The sequence below is a fragment of the Halictus rubicundus genome, chromosome 4, assembly GCF_050948215.1.
Source record: "Halictus rubicundus isolate RS-2024b chromosome 4, iyHalRubi1_principal, whole genome shotgun sequence".
NCBI classification, from domain to species: domain Eukaryota; kingdom Metazoa; phylum Arthropoda; class Insecta; order Hymenoptera; family Halictidae; genus Halictus; species Halictus rubicundus.
In genome coordinates, this window is record NC_135152.1 from 6,303,194 (window position 1) to 6,330,799 (window position 27,606).

General features: G+C 43.4%; 1 protein-coding gene across 1 annotated transcript in view; it reads left to right on the forward strand.

The window, feature by feature from the left end:
* Positions 1-3,958, forward strand: part of LOC143353880 (uncharacterized) — a 50,125-nt gene extending 46,167 nt beyond the window's left edge. The window contains exons 2-3 of the mRNA XM_076787482.1: positions 117-259; positions 765-3,958. Coding sequence (XP_076643597.1) covers positions 117-259; positions 765-2,648 — 2,027 coding nt within the window. The 3' untranslated portion in view covers positions 2,649-3,958. The remainder of the gene's footprint in view (positions 1-116; positions 260-764) is intronic.
* Positions 3,959-27,606: the final 23,648 nt, after the last annotated feature.

Genomic DNA, 27,606 nt, shown 5'->3' on the forward strand with positions numbered 1-27,606 from the left:
TTCAAGGGGAATCCATCTCCTTCGACTTTCTATTTCGGAAAGAATTCAAAGCAATCCGGACAGAAATGGGGAGTAGATCTACAACAAAAAGAGAAGAATAACCTCTCATTTTTCAGAGAATGGTCTGCCGAGGAGGCTGCGAACGGCCTACACGAACACGCAGCTCCTCGAATTGGAGAAGGAGTTCCACTTCAACAAATACCTGTGCCGGCCACGGAGAATAGAGATCGCCGCGTCTCTGGATCTCACGGAGAGGCAGGTGAGAACAACGAAAAATATATATCCTCAAAATCCATTCTCACCAAACCACCGAAACGTTTGCTTCGGTAAAAATGCGATCAATTTTCGGAAACTCCCAAATCCTGCGTTCCGCGAACGAGTGCAATCAGGCAATTAGACCCCCCTTATTCCGGAAACAATGTGTGCTACTTTTGCAATGCGAAGTGAAAGATCTTTTTGTAAACAATTAATCTCCAATGTCTAAATAACCATCATCGACGCACGAAGTATTCGAAAGATGTCAAAACTGTCCACCAGTGAGCTGAAATTTCAAACAAACTAAACAGGTGCAAAAACAATTACGGGAGAGTAGTCTAGTTCGACAAAGAAAATCATTAATGTTGTTCACGAATCATCAGTTATGCTTCGAATATGATTTAGCCAAGCTCAGCCAAATCAGAAAAATATTTCCAGCCTAGCCACTAATCCTCACTGTCCCCTATCTTCGGAGGAATCCGCCAAAAGCGAAAATTCTTTGCTCGCAGGTGAAAGTATGGTTCCAAAACCGGCGCATGAAGCACAAGCGGCAGACCTTGAGCAAGGAGGACGGCGACGAGAAGGACGGCTCGACGTCCGACGGCATGGAGAAGTCGAAAGGCGAGAAGCTGCTGTCCCTGGACAGCGACGAGAAGAAGAGCTGCCACAACTGTGATATCTCGGGCGTGAGCGACGTGGGCAGCACGTTATCAGGCGACGTGACGGAGCTGAGCTCCTCGGGCCGTCGCAGCAGCAACAACAACAACAACACGCCCAGCGCGACGAACAACAACAACAGCAACCCTGGTTTCAACGCGAACAGCAACGGTGCGAGCAGCGTCGGCAGTACGAACAGCGTTTCGAGTTCGTTCGAGAAGATGATAGCAGACGACGACTCTAGATCTCAAGACGGTAGCGAGGTGACATCGCCCAGCGTGGCATCTAAGAAGATATCGAGCGACGTCCGGGTCAAAGTGGAGAGCGGTCACAAGAGTCCTAACCCTGGTAAACAGATCTCCGTGAGCAAGAAATCGCCGTCAGCCACCACCAAGGAGCTCTGCTCGGTGAACAGTAACGGTGTGTTGTTGGCAATGCCTGATTCCACAGTGAGTACACCTGTGCTACCTGGCCAGAACTCGACGAGAAGCCTGACGCCGTCTTCTACGCCCGGGACACCGGTTTCCGTGCAACTGCAACAAGGTAGCCCGTTGGGGATCCAAGCCACCCACGCAGCCTACATGCAACGACCCAGGAGCTCTCCATCCTCGACCAGCTCGGTGGCACCTCCCATGATGCACGGGTCCACGAACGCAGGCACCATGTCTCCCCACGGTGCCAGGACCATCTCCAACACCCAGCAGACCCACTTCCAACAGCAGAGCGTCTACCAATCCACATCAGCCGTCGACTACCGAAACGGAGTGCCCAACAGACAAGCTGTCCCAGCAGCGACCCAACAGACCCAATCCCAGAGCAACTACTGCTCCCGTGACACCTATCAACAGCCCAGAATCTCGTACCCGGGTGAAGTGCATCCTCTGTACGCGAGACAGAACCAAGTGCTAAGCTCCAGAGTCCCTCATCATGTGCGCGGATCGACCAGCAGCACTTCAAGGACGATGTACAACGCTGGGTCCATGCAGTTCCATCAACAGCAGAGTCAGTACAGCAATGCTACCGGAGAGTACAATGGGTATCCTCAAACTGGGCCGCCCTATCACGCGTCGTATCACCGCGGGATGCAAGGGAGCAATGCTTACGGGCCCAGCCAAGGGTATCCGCAGCATGATCAAGCGGCTACCGAGAGCTACATGGCTTCAGGGAACTATGGTTACCCGGTCAGCGGCAATTATCACGGGGCTAGTGAGAATCTAGCTTCCCATGGACACGCTGCGGTGTCCGTGCAAACTGGACAGCATTATTATAACGATATACAACAGCAACAGCAGCACCAGCAGCAACACACTGCGGAGGGGTACGTTGCTCATCAACCTCCCATGCATCCAAGCTCTGGGGACTATCGGACGGGAACCAAGTGTCATCCTAACGCTTACTACGAGCAGACCAGCCAGCTGCATGTTCATCAAGGCGGGGAGGCCTCCAACATTCCAAACAGCTACGTGTCTTCGCCTGATCCCTTCCCAGCGCCAGGGATGACGACGACGGCCACTGCCATTGCCGCTGCCACCGCCGCTGTCATCACCCCGCCAGGTAGCACTGGCCAGGCTGAAGGGAACAGCGATTCCTACGGGAACTATGGGAACTTCTATGGGGATCCTGTTCATGGAGCCGCCCCTCCACCGTCCGCCGACAACAGCAACAGCTCCTCGGACTTCAACTTCCTGACGAACCTGGCCAACGACTTCGCCCCGGAGTACTATCAACTCAGCTGAGTTCACGAGACAGAGAATCCCTGCCAGCTGGACTGGAGCGACGAGCAGTGCCTGCTGAACGCGCTCTACTGATCATTGTGATGTGTACATAGCTGATCGTGCGTGGGTGTTCCGTGTCGGGGACAAAGGTTTCGGGGTAGCTGACGGCTAGAAACCGGAAAGACGTTACGGTGAACTGGTTTGGGGTTGGTCCTGGTTGTCGCGAGTGATACTTTTCGGTGAATCTGCTGGAGAATGTGGATCGTGATCGGTATGCTTCTTCGAGGATGTGAAGTGCTGTTCTGGGTCTAGGAAAAGTTTCAAGTCGTTGCGTCTTCGACGAAGCAGTCCGAGCGTATGAAACAGCGTGTGATTAAATTCAGTCTGAACGTGCGAGATGCATCGGTGTGAACTGACAGTCTGTCAAGGCAGTGACAGTCGGGAGTGACAAGGTTCGAATTGGTGCAACGATGTTCTCAAGTCTCATTTTTCTCGAAATGGTTTCTTGAACTGATCTTCATTGAGTATCGAATTGTTGTTCAACAAATGGATTGTGGATTTTTATGCGGAATAAGATCGCGTTAATTACAAGCCACTGGGAGCTACACATGGACGTTTATATATTTTCTTAATAATGTTATTGGGTTGATCGAGACATTTTTTGAACGCATAAAATCCGCAGTCTGTAGATAAAACTGCGACTGCTCCCCGGTTTAGCGGTTTTCTCGTTGCGCTAATCCGAGCCTTGTTGTGTCCGAATTAATACAGTGCACTCCAGTTTGTTTGATCCGATGAATGAAAAGTGAGACGCTTTCGCTGACGATCATCTCCGTCCGTAAACAATTATTGAGCCGATATTCAGTTCAATCTTCGACGTTCAACAAGCGAAACCAATCGGGAAGTGAGATCGACGAGGATCGTGGATTTCGATCGACGAGCCAGCGCGAGAACAGTGTAAATAAATAATTTCGAGACTGTGAGGAGGCAGTGTTGGGTTCTCGGGATCGAGAACTCGAGGTGCAAGTGCAATCTTTCGTGAACGATTTCTCGAAGTAGTTAGCTCCTGTGTACGCGTGATCGAATGAGTTTCCGGGCAAGAGCGGCGGCCATTTTGTCGGTACCGCGGCGCCATTTTGTCGAGGACAGTGACGGGAATGATTTTCTCAAGAATCCGAGCGACGATCTACATAGTATTCGGGAGAGTCTGTGAAGCCTGATAGATTCGCGAGCAATAATTGATAGTGAGAGAACGCGTGTACATAAAATGACAGCGGGAATATGTGAGTTTCATGCGCTCGCAGCTTTAGTGTTAATTGTTATTTGCAGCTGGTAGCGGTTATGTTTCTTGGAAAAGTTGTGTTGTGAGTTTCAGTCAAAGTGAACGAGACTCAATGATAGTGGATAAAAATTTGTACGAAGAAAATTGATTCTGACGAGGTTGGGTTCGGAAGTGTTAAATATTGAATTTTATTTTTTGGGGCAAACGTTGAAGAAATTTTTCACGCAAATTTTTATAAGCTTTATCGATTTTTGAACGTGCCATTATTATCTTCTTCTATTTCAAGGAACGTTGAATTGTTTATTCATCTTCGTTCCTGTGGTAAAACGTTAAAATAATCTATCAAGTGAATCATTCTACAGATTTTTCTGCTTTGTTGATTTCACAGCGTCTCGTTGGAGTTTTTTTTTTAGTTAAACATTCGTGCAGTTGTTCATCGAACTTCATTATTGTGAGAAAATGTTAAAACAGTGTATTGACCCTGAGCTGAGTCATTTTAAAGTCATATATTGTTCATTAATCCAGAATAAATTTTCATTCGATTCGAGGAACATTGAAGTATAAATTCAGTATTCTAAAATTAACTTGACGCTTTCCATTTTGAATTGAACTGTAGAAATTTGCAGTGTCCAGCTGCGAATTGTCAGGAACACTAAAAATTGCAACAGCTGCGAGCACGTTAACGAATTTCCATGTCACCGTTAGCGAACGCAGGGAGTATACAATCCGAGTGGGCGGAGCGTAGGTGCAATGCGTTAGTTTTAATTAAGAACAGAACATAATCGTGTAACTGCCTACTGTAAGAATCCGAGATTCGGCCTGGACGAAGTGAAATAGCTGCGGGATAGAACGTTTCGCGACAAATACATACAACGAACCAGCCTCTCGTCGGGCTTTCTTCGACATCCAGACATCGAACGTCCGACGAGACTATGCGAAACGTTCGCGCGAGTTTCGTTTAGTACGTTTCAACGATGCTTACTTTTTACCGCACGCGGGACTATCATTTTTTTTTTTATTTCTCTTTTAGAGTTAAACGAAACAAACGCGATTACACTCTTTCGTTTGCGGGGGAATCGATCTTTTTTCTTTTTTCACGGACCGCGCGTTTCCGCGTTTTTGGAATCTCTGCTGCCGTTGGAACGGGATAAAATGTTTGTTCGTGTGTGCTTTAATAGAAACATTAATTGAGCTGTTCATAGGTTAAATTGATCATTAGACTGTGGGCCTTCAGGCGAAATAAAAATTGCAGAGACGGGGTTCGATAAAAATTTGTTCTCTTAATAATTTTAATAACTGGAATATAATATGATAGTACTCGGTCAGATATTTCCACTGTTTCGTATCGCATTCATTTTTGCCACAAATGTGCTTCGACATTTTACTACCAAACCTCTTGATGCTCAACATTTTCCATTTAAAATCAATTTTGTTAATACTCGGACATTATTTTGCCGAACGATAGAAATTGAAGGAGAAAGTTGAGTTTTAGCATTAACGTGTATCATTTTAGCAATCGTCTCTAGTTTGGAGTCGATCGAGTTGGAAAATGAGAGCAAGTTAAGACTCGGAGAATTTGGGATGAAATTAGAATAGGGAAATTTTGTTTTGGAGAATGGAAAGTGATCTGTGTTTAAAGTTCCCGTTCCCGAGGGGTTGACAACCCCTCTCGACAGGGGTTCCGGGGCTGCTGCCAAACGGAACTGGTACAACCTAGTCTGTCCAAGTGTTTGTACACAATGCTCGATAATTCCTTTCTTCTGGAAAGAATTCTCGAAGCATTGAGAAACTGAAGGCTGACCGTTCAGCCAACGGTAGCCATTTTGAGCAGCAGTCTTTGATGACCATTCTTTGAGCAGCTGTCGGTAAATTTGTCTATGTATTATTTTTTATGCTTCCAGTGGATTCTAGAAAAATATTTTCTATTTGCTCGAGAATCAGAGATCACAGAAAATGGGATACAAAAATCATAAAAGCGGTATGAAAACATACGAGCGAACAAGAACAAACAATTTCTGTCGTCCCGATGGGCAGGCCGTACTTTAAGCGAACCAAATAAAAATCATCGTCATGAGCCGATAGTTAAAAATACGAGATAAGCTGTAGCTAGCGGACGTGTAACTTTGATTTTCACCTGAACAGCGGGGGAATACTATTTAATACGCCGTCGTCTGGTTTGTATAAAGCATTAGGAGAGCCGTGGCTGTTTACACGAGGAATCTTCATTGTACATAGAGCGCTTTACGGTAATCGTGAACACAACAGGAAACAGGCAAACAAGCGAAAACACCGTACAGGTACATACCTACACACGTATAAGAGACATGCACACGTCACACACACGCACACAGTCACACACACACACACACAAAGACACACACACACATTGTTTATTCAATTCTGAATGTATAATTCCTGAGCGACGAGGAGGAGATCCTCGATCCGAACAAAAAAAAACAGATATGAAGTGATCATCGCACACACGTGTACATTCGTTCACCGACGCAAAATACAGGTCGTACCAAACTTAACAATGCATTGTTTCTTATTTATTCCGGTTTTCTTCCCTTTAAGTGAATTGCAGATGAGCTGCTGATTTTGAGCCTGGAGGTGCTAAAAAATTCATAGCGATTGGAACAAACCTTGTTTCAAAGATTCTTATAAATTTTCGGAGGAACTGTAACAGGAGGCAATCGCTTGCATAGTTTTCAAAATGAGTGGCTCAATTGTACATACAAGATGCAGTTTGTTTCCCTATCAATGATTTTCCGTCTCAATGATTCGTATAAATTTGCAGGGGAAGTGCAACAGAAGGAAATTACCTGCACAATTGTTGAAATAAGTGGCTCGATTAAACACTGTGGATTTTAATGCAATTGGTGGCGCAGACTCAGCAAATATTGTTTTATAAATTCAGAGACTGACTAAAATGACCTAGATTTTCATCGATCTGTGTCTCGAACATTCGGGCAAGCAAAACTGCACAAGCATCTGCAGTTCACAGTTTATAAATGGGAACAGAAGGTAATAAAAGGTATCGTGGGAAAATTAATCACGATCTTCGATTCCCATTCTTTCCTCGTTCGTTCTACGTTCATCAACTTCATCCTAGCGCCGAGGATCTTTGAATAAATTGAAAAATGGCTCGAGATTAAATCGTTCCATCTCATTAATACATATTTCAGTCCTCCACGGAGTGTTCCGAGTGAGCACCATTGATAATTAATGAAGAACCACTCAGAAACGATAGTGCAACAATCGTTGGAGCTTCTAAACTTTACGTCAACTAAACTCTATGTCAAACCAAATAAACAACACGAAGAAATGAAAAAGTTCTTTCCTACCATCGAAGAAAAAATGCCATCCATATTTATTTTCAGAATAAAGTACGTTTCCTCAGACTTATCTATAAGATTATGATAGGGATCCCAATGTTAGTGTTTCATTAATTATTGTGACGTGTTGTAAAAAAAGCAGTCAGAGAATATTTGCATGCGAATAGCTGAATTTATTTTAAAGAGGAAAGATCTTTAAATTTGGAAGGCCTCGTTTCTGTAAATAAAGGGGACACTATTTTTTAAATAAAAAAGAAATTGTTCTGAAGGAGGCCTAAGTGATCGCTTGTTGAGGAAGGACAGGGCTTCGCAAAAGACAAAATCGCGATCGACAGCGCGCGATTCGCGCTTGCAAATCAATTTTAATAGGGTGATAAATGCGGCGCATCGCGTCAGTAAAATATGGATCGAGCGCGCGGCTCGCGCGAGAGGGCCACGCTAAAAATAATATTTCAGTTCGATTGCTCCGATATTTCGAGTCATCCATCATCGTCGGTTCCTTCGGAGCCGACACCGGGGGCTCGTAGGAAACGGCGATCCAAATACATACATTTCGATCGCCTCTTTCCGAGGCGCACCGGCGCGATTTTCCGTACGAAATTCAAACGTTCCCCCGACGATCCTAAGCGAGATCGTTCTGGATAGCACGGTGTCAGCTGTGCATTAGTGGACAACGGTGCAAGACCCGGTGCAGCAATAAGGGCATACATTCATCGGATGTATTGCGTCCTCAAAATTACATGAGAACCACCGTCGAAATAAATATCAAAAAGGAAACTTCCCTTCAGACTTGCACAAAAGAAGACAGCATTTTTGGCATCTTCCAATTGAAATTACTTGAATAATTCAAAATAGCATTTTATGCCAGGATGAACTACACTGTTGAAATAACTAGTAACGTCAGACAACTTCTTCCTCATTTTCCTATTATGAAACGGCCAAAAAAAAATCGTAGATCAAATTTTAGTAGCTCGTTGTAAAGAGGAAGTACTTTACTCTTCAAGTACGTGTTAGTTTCACTTTTGAGAAAAATTTCTTGACGTCGCTGGAGATAATTTTCCACCTGCTGTATCGCACAGAAAAATCTGAGATTAAAAGGAACGATGCAGAATTGAGCGAGAGATTTCAAGGTTGAGAATGAGTCTAATTTCATTATCGTGCGATCTTTTCTCACGCGGTTATAACACAGCTCGAACGTGAAGAACTGTTGAACAAAAAAATTGAGACTAGTGTTCGAATGCTGTTCAAAGCCGCCAGTGCTTAAGCATGGGTATCGATAACAACTGGCTCCGGAGGTTCGGGAAATCAGAACACACGCCGCAGAGAAAGAGAGGAACAAAGAGGGCGAATTGGGTGGGGGTGGGGTGGGGTGCGGGGGAGAAAGAGAGGGTCACGAATCGAGAGAGTCCCGTATGCGCGTCCGTAGACCGGACGAACGGCTGTGTCAGTGAAGAGACTGACAATGATGGATGACTGCGCGTGATGCGTGTGAGTCAAGCCCATACGATGCCCCGGCTAGGCTCCAGAGCTCATATGTGGCCTCCTGTCTGAACGAGCCGACACCGAACTGTTGCTATCGTTGCATCTGTGCAGAACACCCCACGGCCCGATACGAGCGACGCAACCCTCCGATCAACGATCCGCCCCGCGTCGGCTAATTTCACGACGCTATTAACTTTTTCTGCCCTGGAAACGCCGCCCTTCCGGCCGGACCTAGCAGAGGAAAAAAAAAACTGGAAAAACCGGGGAATCGCACTTTCGACCAATTCCTTCGGTCACCCTTCTTCTATTCCGCAACCCCTCGGTTTCCTGCGTTCACTCATGCTCTAGGTCTCTTCTCTGGTTCCTGTGTCTTACTCTCCGGGTCCCTAATTCTGCGATTTTTCCACCTCCTCTTCGACCTTGTCGCCTTTTTCGACGATCTTTTTCGGCGTGCTTGGTTTTTACTTCGCCCTTGCAGTTTTTATGATTTTTTCGTAGGCCTGAACCTTCTAATCCTTAACACTTTCATTTTTTTTTATTTTTCTGAGTGCTTCCAACACCCTTCCAGTTCGAGAACACAAGTGTGGACTTTGCATGATTCAACTTGTTCCTCGTTTCGCTTTAATGAAATGGTAAAAGAAAAATTACTGATCAAGCTTTAAGGGCTCGTTGTAAAGAGGAAGGTTCAATCTTCAAATCCATGCTAGTTTCAGTCGCGAAAAAAATGTTTCGATCTTTCTAGAGATGTTTGAATTTGTAACGTGCGCCTGAACTTTTGTTCGTGATTTTTCTTTTGTATATTCGAAAATTAATTTTTCACCATTGCGACCATAATTGTCGGTGACAAGATACCTGACAAAATACTGCCCCGAAGACAGACAGAAACGCAAGGACAGGTCGAAGACACTCGAGGCTCCTCGATGCCATTTTGATCAAGCCGAAAGTCGCTGGAATCCTCGAGTTTCCTGCGGCTCGGATATCGGTCGGAAAGCAAAGTGGCATGAATGAGTCGTCCCTTGACGATCGTAAGATTTATGGTCGCGACGGCCGGACGGGGGTGGCCAAACATTGCACGGCTCGGGGGGTAGTAACCCTTGACTTGCCTTGGTCCACCCCCATGGCACGGTTGTCGCAGTGGTCGCGCCACGCGATAAAAATATGACTACCACCGTAAAATATCGGGGAATCTTTTTACCTTTGCCATTGAGACATCTTTACCGCGGAATCCCGCCGTAAAATCTCGAACATTTATTTCTCGAATATAGCGCCTCTTTTGCGCTCGTTGATCGCGTTGTTGTTGGACCGATTCCACAGCCGAGACTGAACAGATTAATCAACGATTCGTTACGGTAAAATGATAGGAGGGTTGCCACCCCTCGGAAGACGCGCCCCATTGGCCTCCCCATAACTGCTTAGGGATAGCCCCGTGGTATGCAAACGTGCTACAAAAATGCTGCGATTTTCCAATCGGTATGAGAACATGTTCCTTCCCGTAGTTACTATTAGATGAAAATCAACTAACCAACATATTCTTTATGAATTTTTTGGGTGGTTCACGTTCTTCATTTATGAGATTGTCATCTCTATTTTGTAGTCTTCTGTACCAGCACTTTCAACGAGAAGAGATTACTAAAATTAATTGATAATAAATTGATAGTAAATTGATGTTTGGTTTCTTTCATTACACTCTCGCAAAAAATTCTCGAAATTAAACTTGTGCTGTGCCGAATTAATTGCCAACAATTGTGCTGTGCCGAAAGGGTGCTTGAAGATCATTTTTTATACAATCCCAAACGAAATGATTAGATTACGTTACTGTAGGCGACCGTCGGTTCACAATTGAAATTGCTATTACCGTTGCAAGATCCATTAAAAAATTCTCAGCGAAAGACCACAAATTTTAAAAAATTATGAAGCAATTTTCCAATAAATCTGTAGATACCAATCTCGTCGAGAATTTAGGGCAATTTGGGAGACAATAGCGAACGTGTCGCGAGTTGACCCAATTATCGGGAGGAAAGGTCGAATTAGGAACGATCGGGAGTTCTAAAAACCCTTCGGCAGATTTCTAACCGGGTCCGAGCCGCCGTTTACGTGGAAAAAGAAGGGAAAGCGTTGAATCGACGAAAAGCAAATGTCGGCCGAGAGAAAACGCTCTCGCGGCGGGTTCGACGTTTAGTGTCGCGTAATCGCGGGCCGCCGCGGCGCAGCGCGACGCGCGCAAAAACGTAAATAACGAGAAACTCATTTTCGAGGTGAAATCCGGCGGTGCAGCACGGACCCCGGTTCTGATGAAACGCCCGGGATTTCATGTAATGTAGAAAGTCGAACTGTAAAAGACATAACGTGCTCGGCAAGGAGAAAGAGAGACAGAGAGAGAAAGAGAGAGAGAGAGAGAGGAAAAAAAAAGAAGTCGGCCGGACGCAAAAAGATCGCGTGGCGAATTCTGCGGCTCGCGATTCTGCTGTTTCGATACGTCCGAAGGGTGCTAAAGCGGGGGAAGAATAATCGGAGCTCAACTACCTGATTGAAGATGCTGCTGCGGATCCGCAGAAACCGCGATTTCTGGCCGGTCATCCGAAACGCTATCAAATTGCACAAAATGTTCACGCGTATTAAAATAACGCAAATATACGTGCAAGTGTTCCCGACAAATAGCTGCTTTCTATCACCTTCCGGGATCGAATTTTTTGTAAATCCATTCTCGTTTCTACCATCATCCTCTTGTAACGTGTCGACCTACAAAAATCTCGGAAAATCAAAATATCTTTAGACAACCAATTTACTATTCGCAAAGTGTTTAGCTAGAGAAGTAAAACTTTTTACAATATCTTTTTTTAAACCATCACGATGCTGGAAATCTCCACATTAATTCCATAAAACGCGTCGAATATCTCCATCTTTCACGAACGCACCCCTAAAATAAAACGGAACCTCTCGACAAACCCTTGCTCGCCGGCCCTATTGTTCTCCCTTTGTAGTAAAAATATGTAAATCGCTGGGAATCGAAGAGATAGACCGTGAACATCTTCGGGCTTGAAACAATGTCCAATTTCGGGCAAGGCTGTCTCCTCTGAAATGAAAGGATTCCAGTGCACGATGTAGTAGGGAGTTCGAGAAGAGGACGGTTCCGGTTTCTTCGATGTCCCGTGAACGCCAGAGAAATGTCGTTAACGCTTAAATGTTAATAAATGTGGAGGGAGCGAGATGGTAGACCGGATCCCACGTAGACGGACAGGTAGAGGCTCACCTGAGAGACTGTGAGCGCAGAAGGCAAGAAGTCGAGCGGCGAACCTGGCGGCTGCTTTTGAGCCCCGGTTTGTCATGGTTCGCATGATAGATGAAGGAAGCGGCAGCAGCTCTACACGCGTCTACAACCTATATAGACGGTGTTAAGTTTTCACCGCGGGGACACCTCGCTGGTAAATAGAATCTCGAGCGACACGCGCTATAGTGGACATGCTGGTTCGTTCGAGGTTCCAGGTCGTCGACGAACAAATTGCAATCAAAATCCTTTGGCCAATCACTGCGCGATACTCTTTAGATTGTGTGACCTGGACCTATCTGGACCCAAATTGTGAATATATTATAAGCAGTTCAGTCTAAGGTAATCGCTTCAGTTCGGATAGTAGAGGCTCCACTCTATCGTGGATTAAACGAGTAAACGCGATCGCAATTGCGCCGTGTTTGGTATCGTTTTAATAGAAAAAGTGTGGGGAATATGCTGGTGAAAGTTTCGTATAAAAATATTTAGAAATCAAAATGATCTATAGCATTTTATTAAATGTCTGACTCGCTGTCCTCTTCGGTGTTCGACGCTGGCGGCAACAGATAAAAAGATAATGACTGTACATGGTGCTTGGTTAACTGTTAGACATATTTTGTACACGTTTTGTTAACAAGATCAATTCGACAACAAAATCCCGCTGTACAATTCGTCCCATAGCAAAGGCGAATCCTTCCAACGCAAAATGTTTCTGTAGAAGCAATATACATTGTTCGTGGTAACTCTCGCCTCCCAACAAGTATCCCAGTGTCTTTCAGAGCTCATCCCGTTCCTCTGAATGCAGAAGAAGCACCGAATGGTCTGCGCACTAATACGTTCCGCCAAGCAATCAAGCCAGGGGACGGCCGGAAGAAGCGCGGTAGAAAAATTCTTGAAAAATGAATCGCAATCTGCCAGGCTTTTACCGAGAACCAGATGCAGAACAATTAATAAAGTGTATCGGGGAGTGTCTAGGCGTAGGAGATGCGGCCCCGGACTAATATTCGAATTCTGCCGTGACACGGGCCAACTAATCATTATAACGATCCGTTGTGTGCATGCACGTACACGTCACGGTTAAACGCGTGTGCGTGCAAACGTGGACGCAGCGCAGGGTTCCCTTCGAACCCGGAGGAGCATCGAATGGTTTTGCACGGTTACCACTCGATTTTCGGGATCCACCACCCTCCGGCGAAGCCCGACCGGTCGAGTGCTCTCTCTCTCCTCCTACCCTATAAAGATTTATGGTACGTGTCAAATCGAACGGATAACCCTTGAGTTCTTAGTTAAGTCCGTGCCAACCCTATTCAAATTTTGGACCCCGAGATTTCCGCGGCTGGACCTCAGACTGGCCCCTTTTGCACAAAAACAATAGTTACTGCAATTGGATTGTAGGAATTCCAATTTATTGTTCGTAACATCATTGGAATCATTAAAAGAAGAAAATAAATGTCTATTCAACTCGTGTTTCCTGCACTCGATGCGCAAAATTTTTATTCTGCATAAAGATCCGCAGTCTGTTAATTATAATGAGTCGGACTCGTGGTGATGGAAATAGAAAGATTGTTATTATCGATTTTATATGTTTTTATAAAATGAATTTAGGTGCCTATGAATTCATTTGTGCACCTGATACAATTAATGAATCAGTTTGTGTGTACCTAATATATTTGGATCGAATAAATTTTTTAATCCAAGCACACGTTGTAATAAAAATTCTGTAGAGCCTGAATAAAATCGATCTTGCGGTTCTCACGAGGGAATATAAGTTGCAGCATCATTTTTAAAAAGCAACGTGATAAGTTGAGAGTAATATTGAGTATGAGCGTGGCTTAAAACTGTTTTCTAGGCAGCAAAGAATAATGAGGGTGCATTCCGCGTGTAGGTAAAGAGGATGCACTGTATAACGTCCCTATAAAATGAGTAATGATGTAAGGTGGGTGTAAAGTGAAGCGGCTATTGATTCGTAGACGCGTAAATGACACGTCTATCGGCTACCGAGGCCACCAGTCATGCTGAGGTTTTAACTCTTAGCACGGTGAACCCCCGAACCTCACTCAACGACCTATACAGATGATGATAAACGGTCCACGCCACCGGTAGCCTGCGGTTTACAATTACCCAGCAATATTTTTCGAACCGAACCGCATTAAGAACGCCTGGTGGTCTCGCGATTCAAGTGTCGCACGAAACTCGATAACTTACTACGTCCCGATCTGCCTAAAATCAAAACCTTACTCTGTCCCAAAATTTACCTCATCCCCCGACCATGCAGGAATATTTGAAAGTGAACTGAAAATGAAATGAATTAGTAAAATCGACAGGTCCTTCGTTAATTCGGATTCGGATTGATTTGGTATTCTGTAAATATTTTATTCAAATGCATATGCACTGAATCTAAATTGACTTGGTTCTGATTCAATTTTTAGACTATACAAGAAATTGATGAAATATTAGAATGAATAAGTAAAATTGACAGTGTATTTATTATTTACTTATTCTCCTGAACATTGTCATTGACTCAGAATAAAGGAGAAAAAAAAATGGAAGCACTACTGATCGGATGTAGAATTCAATGAACATCTGATTTAAATGTATTTTAAGCTTAAATTCACAACATTCTGATTCAGTTTTGATCATGAGAGAAATCTTCGTGCAAGAGAAACTTTGGCACCGAGTGGGACGAATGACTGGAAAGGACAGTGTATTTATTAGAGTTCTGAAGAACAATGTGATTAGTTGAAAGGGAGAAGGAAGACAGAAGTAGACCACGAAAAGATAGGAAAGGTGTTTACTCCTAGTCTGACGTGGAATCCAATCAACGTCTCCATTGCGACTTGACCTTACGAAAATTGGGTCGAGGATCCACGGGGAAGATTAATGCTCGCGCTGATTAGTCTCGGGGTCTTCGAAACGAGCGGCTCTTCAACCATTAGCCGTCCTATGATCTTTGTCCATCGGTCGGGTAACATTAGATTGTTCATAAGACAGGCATAAAATCATTTTAGCTGGTACCTCTCCACCGACACCTTCGAATCCACGGAACTGATTGACATTTATTAATTATTCCCGGCTGCCTGTTCAATTTTTCTTCGTGGAACTTCTGGACGCAATTTGTATCGCGCGATTTTTATTATTATATTTTTTCTTCGAAGATAGTCCGTACCTTGGATCGAACAATTTCGATATGTAATGTTTGATTTGTTTTATATATTGTTGTGTTTGTTTATTATTTGAAGAAGAGGTAAACGGGTTCGTGGTTCTTTGCGAGCCTGCGATCGCTTGTTGCGCGGATCTTTCGCCGTTTATCAGTTAGGGCAAGGTTTGTTTATGTATGTTAACATGGCGTCGGACTGTCTCGTCCATGAGCTCGGTTGATTTATAGGCGGAGCATCTGACAGTACAGCTACCACCCCCAGACTCGTCACACCAGCTGTTTCATTCTGTGAAAGAGAGTGGGTATTCCTAGGTTATTACCTCGCTTAGCTCCATCTGACGATTTTTAGCTATACTTTCCACCATGAAAGTCTAGGAATTTTTATCTTGGTGCTCACAGGTTTTGATTTATCCTCAGCACGCGATACAATGAGTAAAACACTAGTTATCGACTGGAGGTATATCCATTTTGACCTTATCTACTGAAGCTACATAATGCTAGCACAGACGAAGTATAGGAGTTCAGAGACGCATCTTTATAATTTATTATATGTATATGGTCTAAGGTACCGACGAGGTACTGTCACAGACGAGGTATAGGAGTAGACGAATCACCATATGGGGTTTCGTGTCTCACGATCTGAAATACCGACATCGTTAACAACAACTAGATTTCTTACGCCCCCTACGCTGACGAACGACAAACGTTGCAACTAGATCCACGAGAAGCTTAGACCATATACCTATAATAAAAGGAAGGACCCCCGATCGAAGGAATACCAATTTTAGGCAAAAAATATCAATTTTAAGAAAAGGAACTTTTGAAAAGTTCCGAAGCAAATTTCAATTAGAAATCCAGGAAAAAAGATGACGATGAAAAACTGTGTTTTCGGTTAGTAATTCAAAGGAGCTTACCAAGAAGCTGAAGGTGGACCAGGGGAAAACAAGAAAAGCATTGAAGGCCCACCTTGGCTCATCCCGAGCTAGCCTAAAGTAAATTCTGACACAATTCAATTGAATACACAAGTTTTTATAATTAGTAAGTCTTAAATTCTATTATCGGAAATTATAAATAAGCAGCTATTAGCTCGATATTATTCTCTATTTGTAAGATACTAAAAGTTCTTACGAATAGAGAATAATACCGATTGCCCGGGTCTCACCACGAGGAGGTTGCTGCACGAGAGACCCGAAAGGAAGCCAGAAGGAATTCAATACGCTTCCTTCTGACTCCCTTTCTTACAACGACGCTTTCGAGTTTTACAAACTAAATTTCGCAGCGTATGTCGAGTAATTATTGCGGAGAAAAAGGTGCGAGTCGGAGAAGAAGTCTCCGATTCACGGGAGATGAAAAACGAATCAGGCAGAAGGCTTTGATTCTTTCAAGGAGAGAAACAAAACCGAACCAGAGCAGAAGGCTCTGGATCGAGGGTGACGCGACGCGTACAATGCTTGCAAGCTATCTGCCGACCAGTACGGTATCCGACGCTTCCTCACAGAGAACGACGGCCAGGGACGCCTCCACCGTACGGTAGAACTACCTTCCCCAACTACCCGCCACGAGCAACGCTGGCGCAACAAGGCGACGAAGAGACTTACGGACGAAGGATCCCCTGCTCCCGGCGCGAGCCACGCCAGCGTTGACATGACTTAGGCAGACATTTTACGAAAGAAGGGTTCTACCTGGCGAGTACTGCTCCCTGACCATCAATTCTCTGTGCATCCACGCCGAATATCGCAACTGGACCGGTTCAACACTTGCAAGCAAGGTCCGACACAGCCTTCTGCTGTGTCGGAGTTGACAATCGAGTCGAGCAAAGTCAAGTTAGGGCAATAATTACTCGACATATATACAATACTAACAAACAAGCTTAATAACTAACGCATGAACTTAAGTCGAGCAATTATTGTGAGCAAAAAAAAAGAACTAAGTCTAACAAGTCTCTGAACAATGACAGAGAAAATAAAAATGGAGATCAAGGTTCAGATTTACGAAAAAAAAAAAATGAAAGAAGCGAACCAGAGCAGAAGGCTCTGGTTCGAGAGTGACGCTACCAACTGCAAATCAACAAGCGAAAATAACAAAGTGATTCTAACACAATAATTGCTCGAGAACTAATACAAACTTATAAATAATGTGATGTCTTCTTACTATTGGTTGTCTTCGTGCGACGATGATCTTGCTAAACTGTTGTGATATAACTGAAACAGTCTAATAATAATTAGACACAATATGAAGGAATACCGAAGTAATCAATGAAGAAACGATGACCCCGTACACGAGTACGGCCTACCTACCACGCACAAGAGTGCGAATCTAACCGGCTCACGAGAGCCAAACCTAACACCAGCTCACGAGAGCCAAGCTAACCCCGTACACGAGTACGGCCTACCTAATATGCACAAGAGTGCAAATCTAACCGGCTCACGAGAGCCAAACTAACCTCGTACACGAGTACGTCCTACCTAATATGCCTAAAGGCTAGGGTAGCCCCGGGTTCGCCAATACCCGTCTCACCCACGGCCCCATCCGTGAGTGAGCCCCTGAGGGACCTCCGTTCGGAGGAATACCATTTTAAAACCAGATATATAAATTTTAGAGAAAGAACTTTTGAAAGTTCAGAAATAAATTTCAATTGGAAAGATGAACAATTCCAATCGAAAATAAATCAAACGAAATTGGGACGCAACGACCTAAAGGCTAGGGTAGCCCCGGGTTCGCCAATACCCGTCTCACCCACGGCCCCATCCGTGAGTGAGCCCCTGAGGGACCTCCTTTCGGAGGAATATCAATTTTAAGCCAAATATAGCAATTTTAAGAAAAGGAACTTTTAAAAGGTTCAGAAACAAATTTCAATTAGAAATCCAGAAAAAATGTACGATGTTTATTGAATGAAAAAGTATTTCGAAACAAGAAGTGTGTGTTTCGATTAATAATTAAAAGGAGCTGCCAAGAAGGCGTAGGTGGGCCAAGGGTAAACAAGGAAAGCGCGAAGGAAAGCAGGAGGGACCCTTGGCCCACCCCAAGCAAGTTTAAAATAAATTCAGACACAATTCAATTAAGTATACAAGCTTTTATTATTAATGCGTCTTAAATTTTATTTCACAATGTTATCGCAAATTATAAATAAGCAGCTATTAGCTCGATATTATTCTCTATTTGTAAGATAATAGAAGATGTAACAAATAGAGAATATTACCGATTGCCCGGGTCTCACCACGAGGAGGTTGCTGCATGAGAGACCCGAAAGGAAGCCAGAAGGAGTTCAATACGCTTCCTTCTGACTCCCTTTCTTACAACGACACTTTCGAGTCTTACAAACTAAATTTCGCAGCGTATGTCGAGTAATTATGGCGGAGCAAATGGTGTGAATCGGAGAAGAAGTCTCCGAACAACGGGGAATCAAGAACGAATCAGGCAGAAGGCTCTGATTCGTTCAAAGAGAGAAACAAAACCGAACCAGAGCAGAAGGCTCTGGATCGAGGGTGACGCGACGCGTACAATGCTTGCAGAACCAACTCCAGCCAGCACCGGTACCCGACGTGTCCTCACGAAGAGCGATGGCCGAGAGAAGCGTTCAAACGATACCCTAAGTTTCCCCCACCCACCTGTCGCCAGGCAACGACTAGCGTTGAGGCGACTCGGGTGGACTTACGGCAGGGAGGATTTTACACGAGTGAACAGGTCTCTCGAACATCCCTCTCAATGGATCTACGCCGAGCACCGGTACCAACCGGTCTGGTACATACAAGCAAGGCCGACACAGCATAAGGCTGTGTCGGAATCAAAAATCGAACCGAGCAAAGTGAAGTTACGGCAATAATTACTCGACATATATACAATACTAATAAACAAGATTAATAACTAACGCACGCACTCAAGTCGAGCAATTATTGTGAGCAAAAAAAACTACATCTGACAAGTCTCTGAACAATGCCAGAGCAGAAGGCTCTGGTTCGAGGGTGACGCTACCGACTGGTCACAGCAGAAGGCTATGACCCAAATCAACACACGAAACTAACAAAATGAATCGAACACAATAATTGCTCGACAACTAATACTAACTTATAAATAATGTAGTCTTCGATCGATGCGGTGTCTTCGTTCGATGTGGTGTCTTCGTTCGATGATAAAATTTCTCTACTGTTGTATTCACTCTGAAACAGACTAATAGTAATTAGACACAATACAATGGAGGAACCGAAGTAAAAAAAGACGACGAAACAAAAATGGAACGATGACCCCGTACACGAGTATGGTCTACCTAACATGCACAAGAGTGCAAAACTACCAGCTCACGAGAGCCAAGCTAACCCCGCACACGAGTGCGGCCTACCTAACATGCACAAGAGTGCAAAACTACCAGCTCACGGGAGCCAACCTAAGACCAGCTCACGAGAGCCAAGCTAACCCCGCACACGAGTACGGCCTACCTATCACGCACACGAGTGCCAAATCTAACCAGCTCACGAGAGCCAACCCTAACACCAGCTCACGAGAGCCAAGCTAGCCCCGTACACGAGTACGGCCTACCTAACACGCACAAGAGTGCGAATCTAACGAGCTCATGAGAGCCAAACTAACCCCGCACACACGAGTGCGGAGTTAGCCAACAAGAATTGAACAATAGTAGATGAAGTGAGCACTTCAAACTACTATGTAAAATGCGAATGCCACGACCTAAAGGCTAGGGTAGCCCCGGGTTCGCCAATACCCGTCTCACCCACGGCCCCATCCGTGAGTGAGCCCCTGAGGGACCTCCGTTCGGAGGAATACCAATTTTAAATCAGATAAATAAATTTTAAAAGAGGAACTTTTGAAAGTCCAGAAATAATTTTTAATTGGAAAGTTGAACAATTTTAATCAAGAATAAATATAGGGAAATTAAAACGCAACAACCTACAAGCTTGGGTCGCCCCGGGTTCGCTAATACCCGTACTCACCCACGGTCCAGCCCGTGAGTGAGCCCCTGAGGGACCTCCGATCGGAGGAATACCAATTTTATGTCAAAAATATAATATAATATAATAAAATTTCAGAATACTAATTTTATGTCAAAAATATAATATAATATAATTTTAAGAAAAGAAACTTGTGAAAAATTCCGAAGCAAATTCGAATTAAAAATACAGAAATAATAATTGACGGCGTTCGTTGAATAAACACGTATTCCAAAATAGAAAATGTATATTTGTATTGTCACTTACCAGCTGCTGAAAGTTGACCAAGGTGAGCGGAGACGGCTTCCAGGAACCGCGGGCCTACCGCGAGCCAGCTCAAGGCGGACCAGGGTTGACCAGTGATGTCCACTGCAGCTCTGGAGAATCCCTGGTCCACTCGAGGGTAGGCGAGGGTAGGCCAGGGTGGTCAGGGTGGGCCAGGGCAGCTCTGGAGAACCTCTGGTCAACTCCAAGGTCCTTCGTCCTTCTGGTCCCGGAGCCCTCCCGCTCCCTCCTGAGTGCGCACCTCGACTGACGGACTGAGCGCGGCCGCCGAGATCAGGTGCGCGGTGCGCGGTGCGCAACTCCCCCACCCCAAACTAACTTCGCTAGATTTCGATCGCCGCGATAGTAATTATTGGTAAATTTGTTATTTCTGGCTGCTTAATGTTTATAACAATTTCTTTTGGTAATGGTATCAACAAGCAATCCCTTGACCATGTTGCCATCTAATTTTTTAGTAAAAATACCTAATAGAACTCGAGATACAGAGTAACTTTTGAACCATGAATATTCGCACGTATTAATTTATCGAACCCATTTCACTGATAAATTAATTATTTCTAGCTGTTTAATGTTTATAACAATTTCTTTTGGTAATGGTATCAACAAGCAATCCCTTGACCATCTTGCCATCTAATTATTTAGTAAAAATAAATTATAGAACTCGAGATACAGAATAACTTTTAATCCATGAATATTCGCACGCATTAATTTATCAAACACAATTCACTGATAAATTGATTATTTCTAGCTGGTCAATGTTTATAACAATTCTTTTTGCCAACTATGTAGACAAGCACTCCCTTGACCATCTTGGAATCTAATTTTTTAGCAAAAGTAATTGATAGAACTCATGATACAAAATAACTTTTGAACCACGAATATTTGCACCCATTAAATTATCGAACGCAATAGACTGATAAATTTCTTATTTCTGGCTGTGTAATGTTTACAACAACTTCTTTTTCCAATGATGTCGACAAGCACTCCTTTGACCATGTAGCCATCTAATTTCTTAGAAAAGGTAGGTAATAGAACTATGATCGGTAATGACTGAACTGGCCTATTCCTACATCTCGTCTGTAATATTAGTTCCACAATATTAGTTTCAACCGATACGGTAGGATGTGACACAAAAATGGTAATAGGGCTCTAGAGCCCCGCGGACGTGAGACAGAAAAATACATTGGGTGATTGGTCTATTCCTATACCTCGTCTGTGGTACTGTTAAAGACTGCCAGCCCCTGTGGTATTCTGCAAGCCTGCAAGTGAGTCTCAGGTTTGTGCTGGGAGCGGTCGGTAATGCGCCTCGTCACCGACGAGAATTTCTCGTCGCTGAGAAGGTGAATCATCACGGAACCATATCGATTATCTAATGTTACCACAGACGAGGTACAGGAGTAGACCAATCACCCAATGTATTTTTTTGTCTCACGTTCGCGGGGCTCTAGAGCCATCTAGACTCTAGCTTCTAGAGCCCCTTTACCATTTTTGTGTCACATCCTACCGTATCGATCGGAACTAATATTGTGGAACCAATATCACAGACGAAATGTAGGAGTGCGCCAGTCACCTAATTATACTGTTTCGTGTCGCAAGATATGAAATACCGAGTAATCTTAATTAGAAATCTTAATGAGAATCGAGTATCTTGTATACTTCGAATACTCATGCATAAAAGTTAACATGCTTTAAGACATGCTCAAGACATGCTTTAAAAGTTACTCTGTATCTCTATTAGCCATTTTTACTAAAAAGATTAGGTGGTAAGATAGCCGAGAGGGTATTCGACAGCATCATTGGGAAGAGGAATTCTTATAATCGTTAAACAAGCAGAGACAATAAATTTATCAGTGTACATTTATTCATGGTTCAAAAGTTATTCTGTATCTTGAGTTCTATCATCTACCTTTACTAAAAAATTAGGTGACAAGATGGTCAAGGGAGTGCTTGTCGACGTCATTGGCGAAAGGAATTGTTATAAACATTTGTTTGGAACTATAGCGACGGAAGAAGGTATGGAAGTTGCGATAGGGAAGGACAGAGAGTAAGCGTGGACTGTATGGTATTAAATAATATATTATAACAGGAGGTGAGGTTTATACAAACGGCGAGATGATAAGGCGGTCAATCAAGCGAGCCAAGGACGACGGGCAGCGGATTTGATATTTTGGAATTTGGGAAACGATGGCCTCGCGACAAGTATGACAACAGACGTAAACAAAAGGTTTACGTCTGCGTTCGTTCACCCGAGGTCGGCCTCGAGCTCGACTGAATTGTATACGATTAATTACAGCGTGCGAATATTCGTGAATTAAATGTTACTCTGTATTTCGAGTTCTATAATTTATTTTTACTAAATAATTAGTTGGCAAGATGGTCAAGGGAGTGCTTGTCGACATCATTGCCGAAAGGAATTGTTATAAACATTAAACAGCCAGAAATAATAAATTTAACAGTGAATTTCGTACGATAAATTAATGCGTGCGAATATTCATGGCTTAAAAAATATTCTGTATCTCGGTTTCTATAATTTATTTTTACTAAATAATTAGATGGCATGATGGTCAAGGGAGTGCTTGTCGACATCATTGCCCAAAGGAATTGTTATAAACATTAAACAGCCAGAATTAATAAATTTTACAGTGAATTGTATACGATTAATTACAGCGTGCGAATATTCGTGAATTAAATGTTACTCTGTATTTCGAGTTCTATAATTTATTGTTACTAAATAATTAGTTGGCAAGATGGTCAAGGGAGTGCTTGTCGACATCATTGGTGAGAGGAATTGTTATAAACATTAAACAGCCAGAATTAATAAATTTAACAGTGAATTTCGTACGATAAATTAATGCGTGCGAATATTCATGGCTTAAAAGTTATTCTATATCTCGGTTTCTATAATTTATTTTTACTAAATAATTAGATGGCATGATGGTCAAGGGAGTGCTTGTCGACATCATTGCCGAAAGAAATTGTTATAAACATTAAACAGCCAGAATTAATAAATTTTACAGTGAATTGTATACGATTAATTACAGCGTGCGAATATTCGTGAATTAAATGTTACTCTGTATTTCGTGTTCTATAATTTATTTTTACTAAATAATTAGTTGGCAAGATGGTCAAGGGAGTGCTTGTCGACATCATTGCCGAAAGGAATTGTTATAAACATTAAACAGCCAGAAATAATAAATTTTACAGTGAATTGTATACGATTAATTACAGCGTGCGAATATTCGTGAATTAAATGTTACTCTGTATTTCGAGTTCTATAATTTATTTTTACTAAATAATTAAATGACAAGATGGTCAAGGGAGTGCTTGTTGATACCATTAGCAAGAGAAATTGTTATAAACATTAAACAGCCAGTAATAATAAATTTATCAGTGAATTGTGTTCGATAAATTTATACGTGCAAATATTCATGGTTCAAAAGTTACTCTGTATTTCGAGTTCTATTAGGTATTTTTACTAAAAAATTAGATGGCAAGATGGTCAAGGGAGCGCTTGTTGATACCATTACAAAAAGAAATTGTTATAAACATTAAACAGCCAGAAATAACAAATTTATCAATAATTACTATCGCGGCGATCGAGATCTGGCGAAGCTAGTTTGGGGTGGGGGAGTTGCGCACCGCGCACCGCGCACTTGATCTCGGCGGCCGCGCTCAGTCCGTCAGTCGAGGTGCGCACTCAGGAGTGAGCGGATGTGCTCCGGGACCAGAAGGCCGAACGACCTTGGAGTTGACCAGAGGTTCTCCAGAGCTGTCCTGGCCCACCCTGACCACCCTGGCCTACCCTCGCCTACCTTCGAGTGGACCAGGGATCCTCCAGAGCTGCAGTGGACATCACTGGTCAACCCTGGTCCACCTTAAGCTGTCTCGCGGTCGGCCAGCGGTTCCTGGAAGCTGTCTCCGCTCACCTTGGTCAACTTTCAGCAACCGGTAAGTAACAACACAAATATACATTTTCTGTTTTGGAATGCGTATTGATTCAACGAACGCCGTCAATTATTATTTCTGTATTTTTAATTCGAATTTGCCTCGGAATTTTTCAAAAGTTTCTTTTCTTGAAATTACATTATATTATATTTTTGACATAAAATTAGTACTCTGAAATTTGATTATATTATATTATATTTTAGACATAAAACTGGTATTTTGAAATTATATTATATTATATTATATTTTTGACATAAAATTGGTATTTTGAAATTATATTATATTATATTATATTTTTAACCTAAAATTGGTATTCCTCCGATCGGAGGTCCCTCAGGGGCTCACTCACGGGCCGGGCCGTGGGTGAGTACGGGTATTAGCGAACCCAGAGCGACCCTAGCTTGTTGTTTGTTGCGTCCCAATCTCGCTATATTTATTTTTGATTAAAATTGTTCAACTTTCCAATTAAAAATTACTTCTGAACTTTCAAAAGTTCCTATTCTAAAATGTATATATCTGATTTAAAATTGGTATTCCTCCGAATGGAGGTACCTCGGGGACTCACTCACGGGTGGGGCCGTGGGTCAGTACGAGTAGTTGCGAACCCGGGGCGACCCTATCCTTTATGTCGTTGCGTCCCAATTTCGTTTGATTTATTTTCTATTAGAATTGTTCATCTTTCCAATTGAAATTTATTTCTGAACTTTCAAAAGTTCTTATTCTAAAATTTATATATCTGGTTTTAAATTGGTATTCCTCCGAACGGAGGTCCCTCAGGGACTCACTGCTGTGGGTGAGTACGGGTATTGGCGAACCCGGGGCGCCCCGAAGCGCCACCTCAGTAGATGGAAGTTCTGACTTCATCTACTCTTAGTTTCGTGTCGGGTAGGCCGTACTTGTGTACGGGGTTATTTTGGCTCTCGTGAGCACGTTAGATTCGCACTCTTGTGCATGTTAGGTAGGCCGTACTCGTGTACGGGGTTAGTTTGGCTCTCGTGAGCCGATTAGATTCGCACTCTTGTGCATATTAGGTAGGCCGTACTCGTGTACGGGGTTAGTTTGGCTCTCGAGAGCTGGTTAGATTTGCACTCTTGTGCATATTAGGTAGGCCGTACTCGTGTACGGGGTTAGTTTGGCTCTCGAGAGCTGGTTAGATTTGCACTCTTGTGCATATTAGGTAGGCCGTACTCGTGTACGGGGTTAGTTTGGCTCTCGAGAGCTGGTTAGATTCGCACTCTTGTGCATGTTAGGTAGGCCGTACTCGTGTACGGGGTCTTCATTTCTTCATCGAATACTTCGGCGTTACTTCATTTTGTGTCTAATTATTATTAGTCTGTTTCAGTTAAATCACAACAGTTCACCATGATTATCGTCGAACGAAGACAACGAATTTTAAGAAGACTTCACAGTATTTATAAGTTCGTATTAGTTCTCGAGCAATTATTGTGTTAGATTTACTTTGTTAGTTTCGCTTGTTGATTTTGGTCACAGCCTTCTGCTGTGACCAGTTGGTAGCGTCACCCTCGAACCAGAGCCTTCTGCTCTGGTTCGCTTCTTTCATTTTTCTTTTTTGTAAATCTGAGCCTTCTGCTCCATTTTTATTATCTCTTTCATTGTTCAGAGACTTGTCTGACTTAGTTTTCTTTTCTCACAATAATTGCTCGACTTGCATGCGTGCGTTAGTTATTAAGCTTGTTTGTTAGTATTATATATATGTCGAGTAATTTTTGCCCTAATTTGACTTTGCTTGGCTCGATTTTTGACGCCGACACAGCCTTCTGCTGTGTCGGTCCTTGCTTGTATGTACCAGACCGGTTGGTATCGGTATTCGGCGTAGATCCATTGAGAGGGATGGTTGAGAGACCTGTTCACTCGTGTAAAATCCTCTCTGCTGTAAGGCCACCCGAGTCGCCTCAACGCTAGTCGTTGCCTGGCGACAGGTGGGTGGGGGAAATGGGTATCGTTTGAACGCTTCTCTCGGCCATCGCTCTTCGTGAGGACACGTCGGGTATCGGTGCTGGCTGGAGTTGGTTCTGCAAGCATTGTACGCGTCGCGTCACCCTCGATCCAGAGCCTTCTGCTCTGGTTCGGTTTTGTTTCTCTCTTCGAAGGAATCAGAGCCTTCTGCCTGATTCGTTTTTCACCCACCGTGGATCGGAGACTTCTTCTCCGACTCACACATTTTTTATCCGCAATAATTACTCGACATACGTTGCGAAATTTAGTTTGTAAAACTCGAAAGCGTCGTTGTAAGAAAGGGAGTCAGAAGGAAGCGTATTGAATTCCTTCTGGCTTCCTTTCGGGTCTCTCGTGCAGCAACCTCCTCGTGGTGAGACCCGGGCAATCGATAATATTCTCTATTTGTTAGATCTTCTATTATCTTGCAAATAAAGAATAATATCGAGCTAATGGCTGCTCATTTATAATTTGCGATAACATTGTGAAATAAAATTTAAGACGTACTGATAATAAAAACTTGTGTATTTAATTGAATTGTGTGTCTGAATTTATTTTAAACCTGCATGGGGTGGGCCAAGGGTCCTTCCTGCTTTCCTTCGCTCTTTCCTTGTTTACCTTTGGCCCACCTACGCCTTCTTGGCACCTCCTATGAATTATTAATCGAAACACACACTTCTTGTTTCGGAATACTCTTTCATTCAATAAACATCGTACATTTTTTCTGGATTTCTAATTGAAATTTGCTTCTGAACTTTTTAAAAGTTCTGTTTCTTAAAATTGCTATGACCCTGACCTTTATGTCGTTGCGTCCCCATTTCGTTTGATTTATTTCCTATTGGAATTGTTCATGTTTCCAATTGAAATTTATTTCTGAACTTTCAAAAGTTCTTATTCTAAAATTTATATATCTGGTTTTAAATTGGTATTCCTCCGAACGGAGGTCCCTCAGGGACTCACTGCTGTGGGTGAGTACGGGTATTGGCGAACCCGGGGCGCCCCGAAGCGCCACCTCAGTAGATGGAAGTTCTGACTTCATCTACTCTTAGTTTCGTGTCGGGTAGGCCGTACTTGTGTACGGGGTTATTTTGGCTCTCGTGAGCACGTTAGATTCGCACTCTTGTGCATGTTAGGTAGGCCGTACTCGTGTACGGGGTTAGTTTGGCTCTCGAGAGCTGGTTAGATTTGCACTCTTGTGCATATTAGGTAGGCCGTACTCGTGTACGGGGTTAGTTTGGCTCTCGTGAGCCGATTAGATTCGCACTCTTGTGCATATTAGGTAGGCCGTACTCGTGTACGGGGTTAGTTTGGCTCTCGAGAGCTGGTTAGATTTGC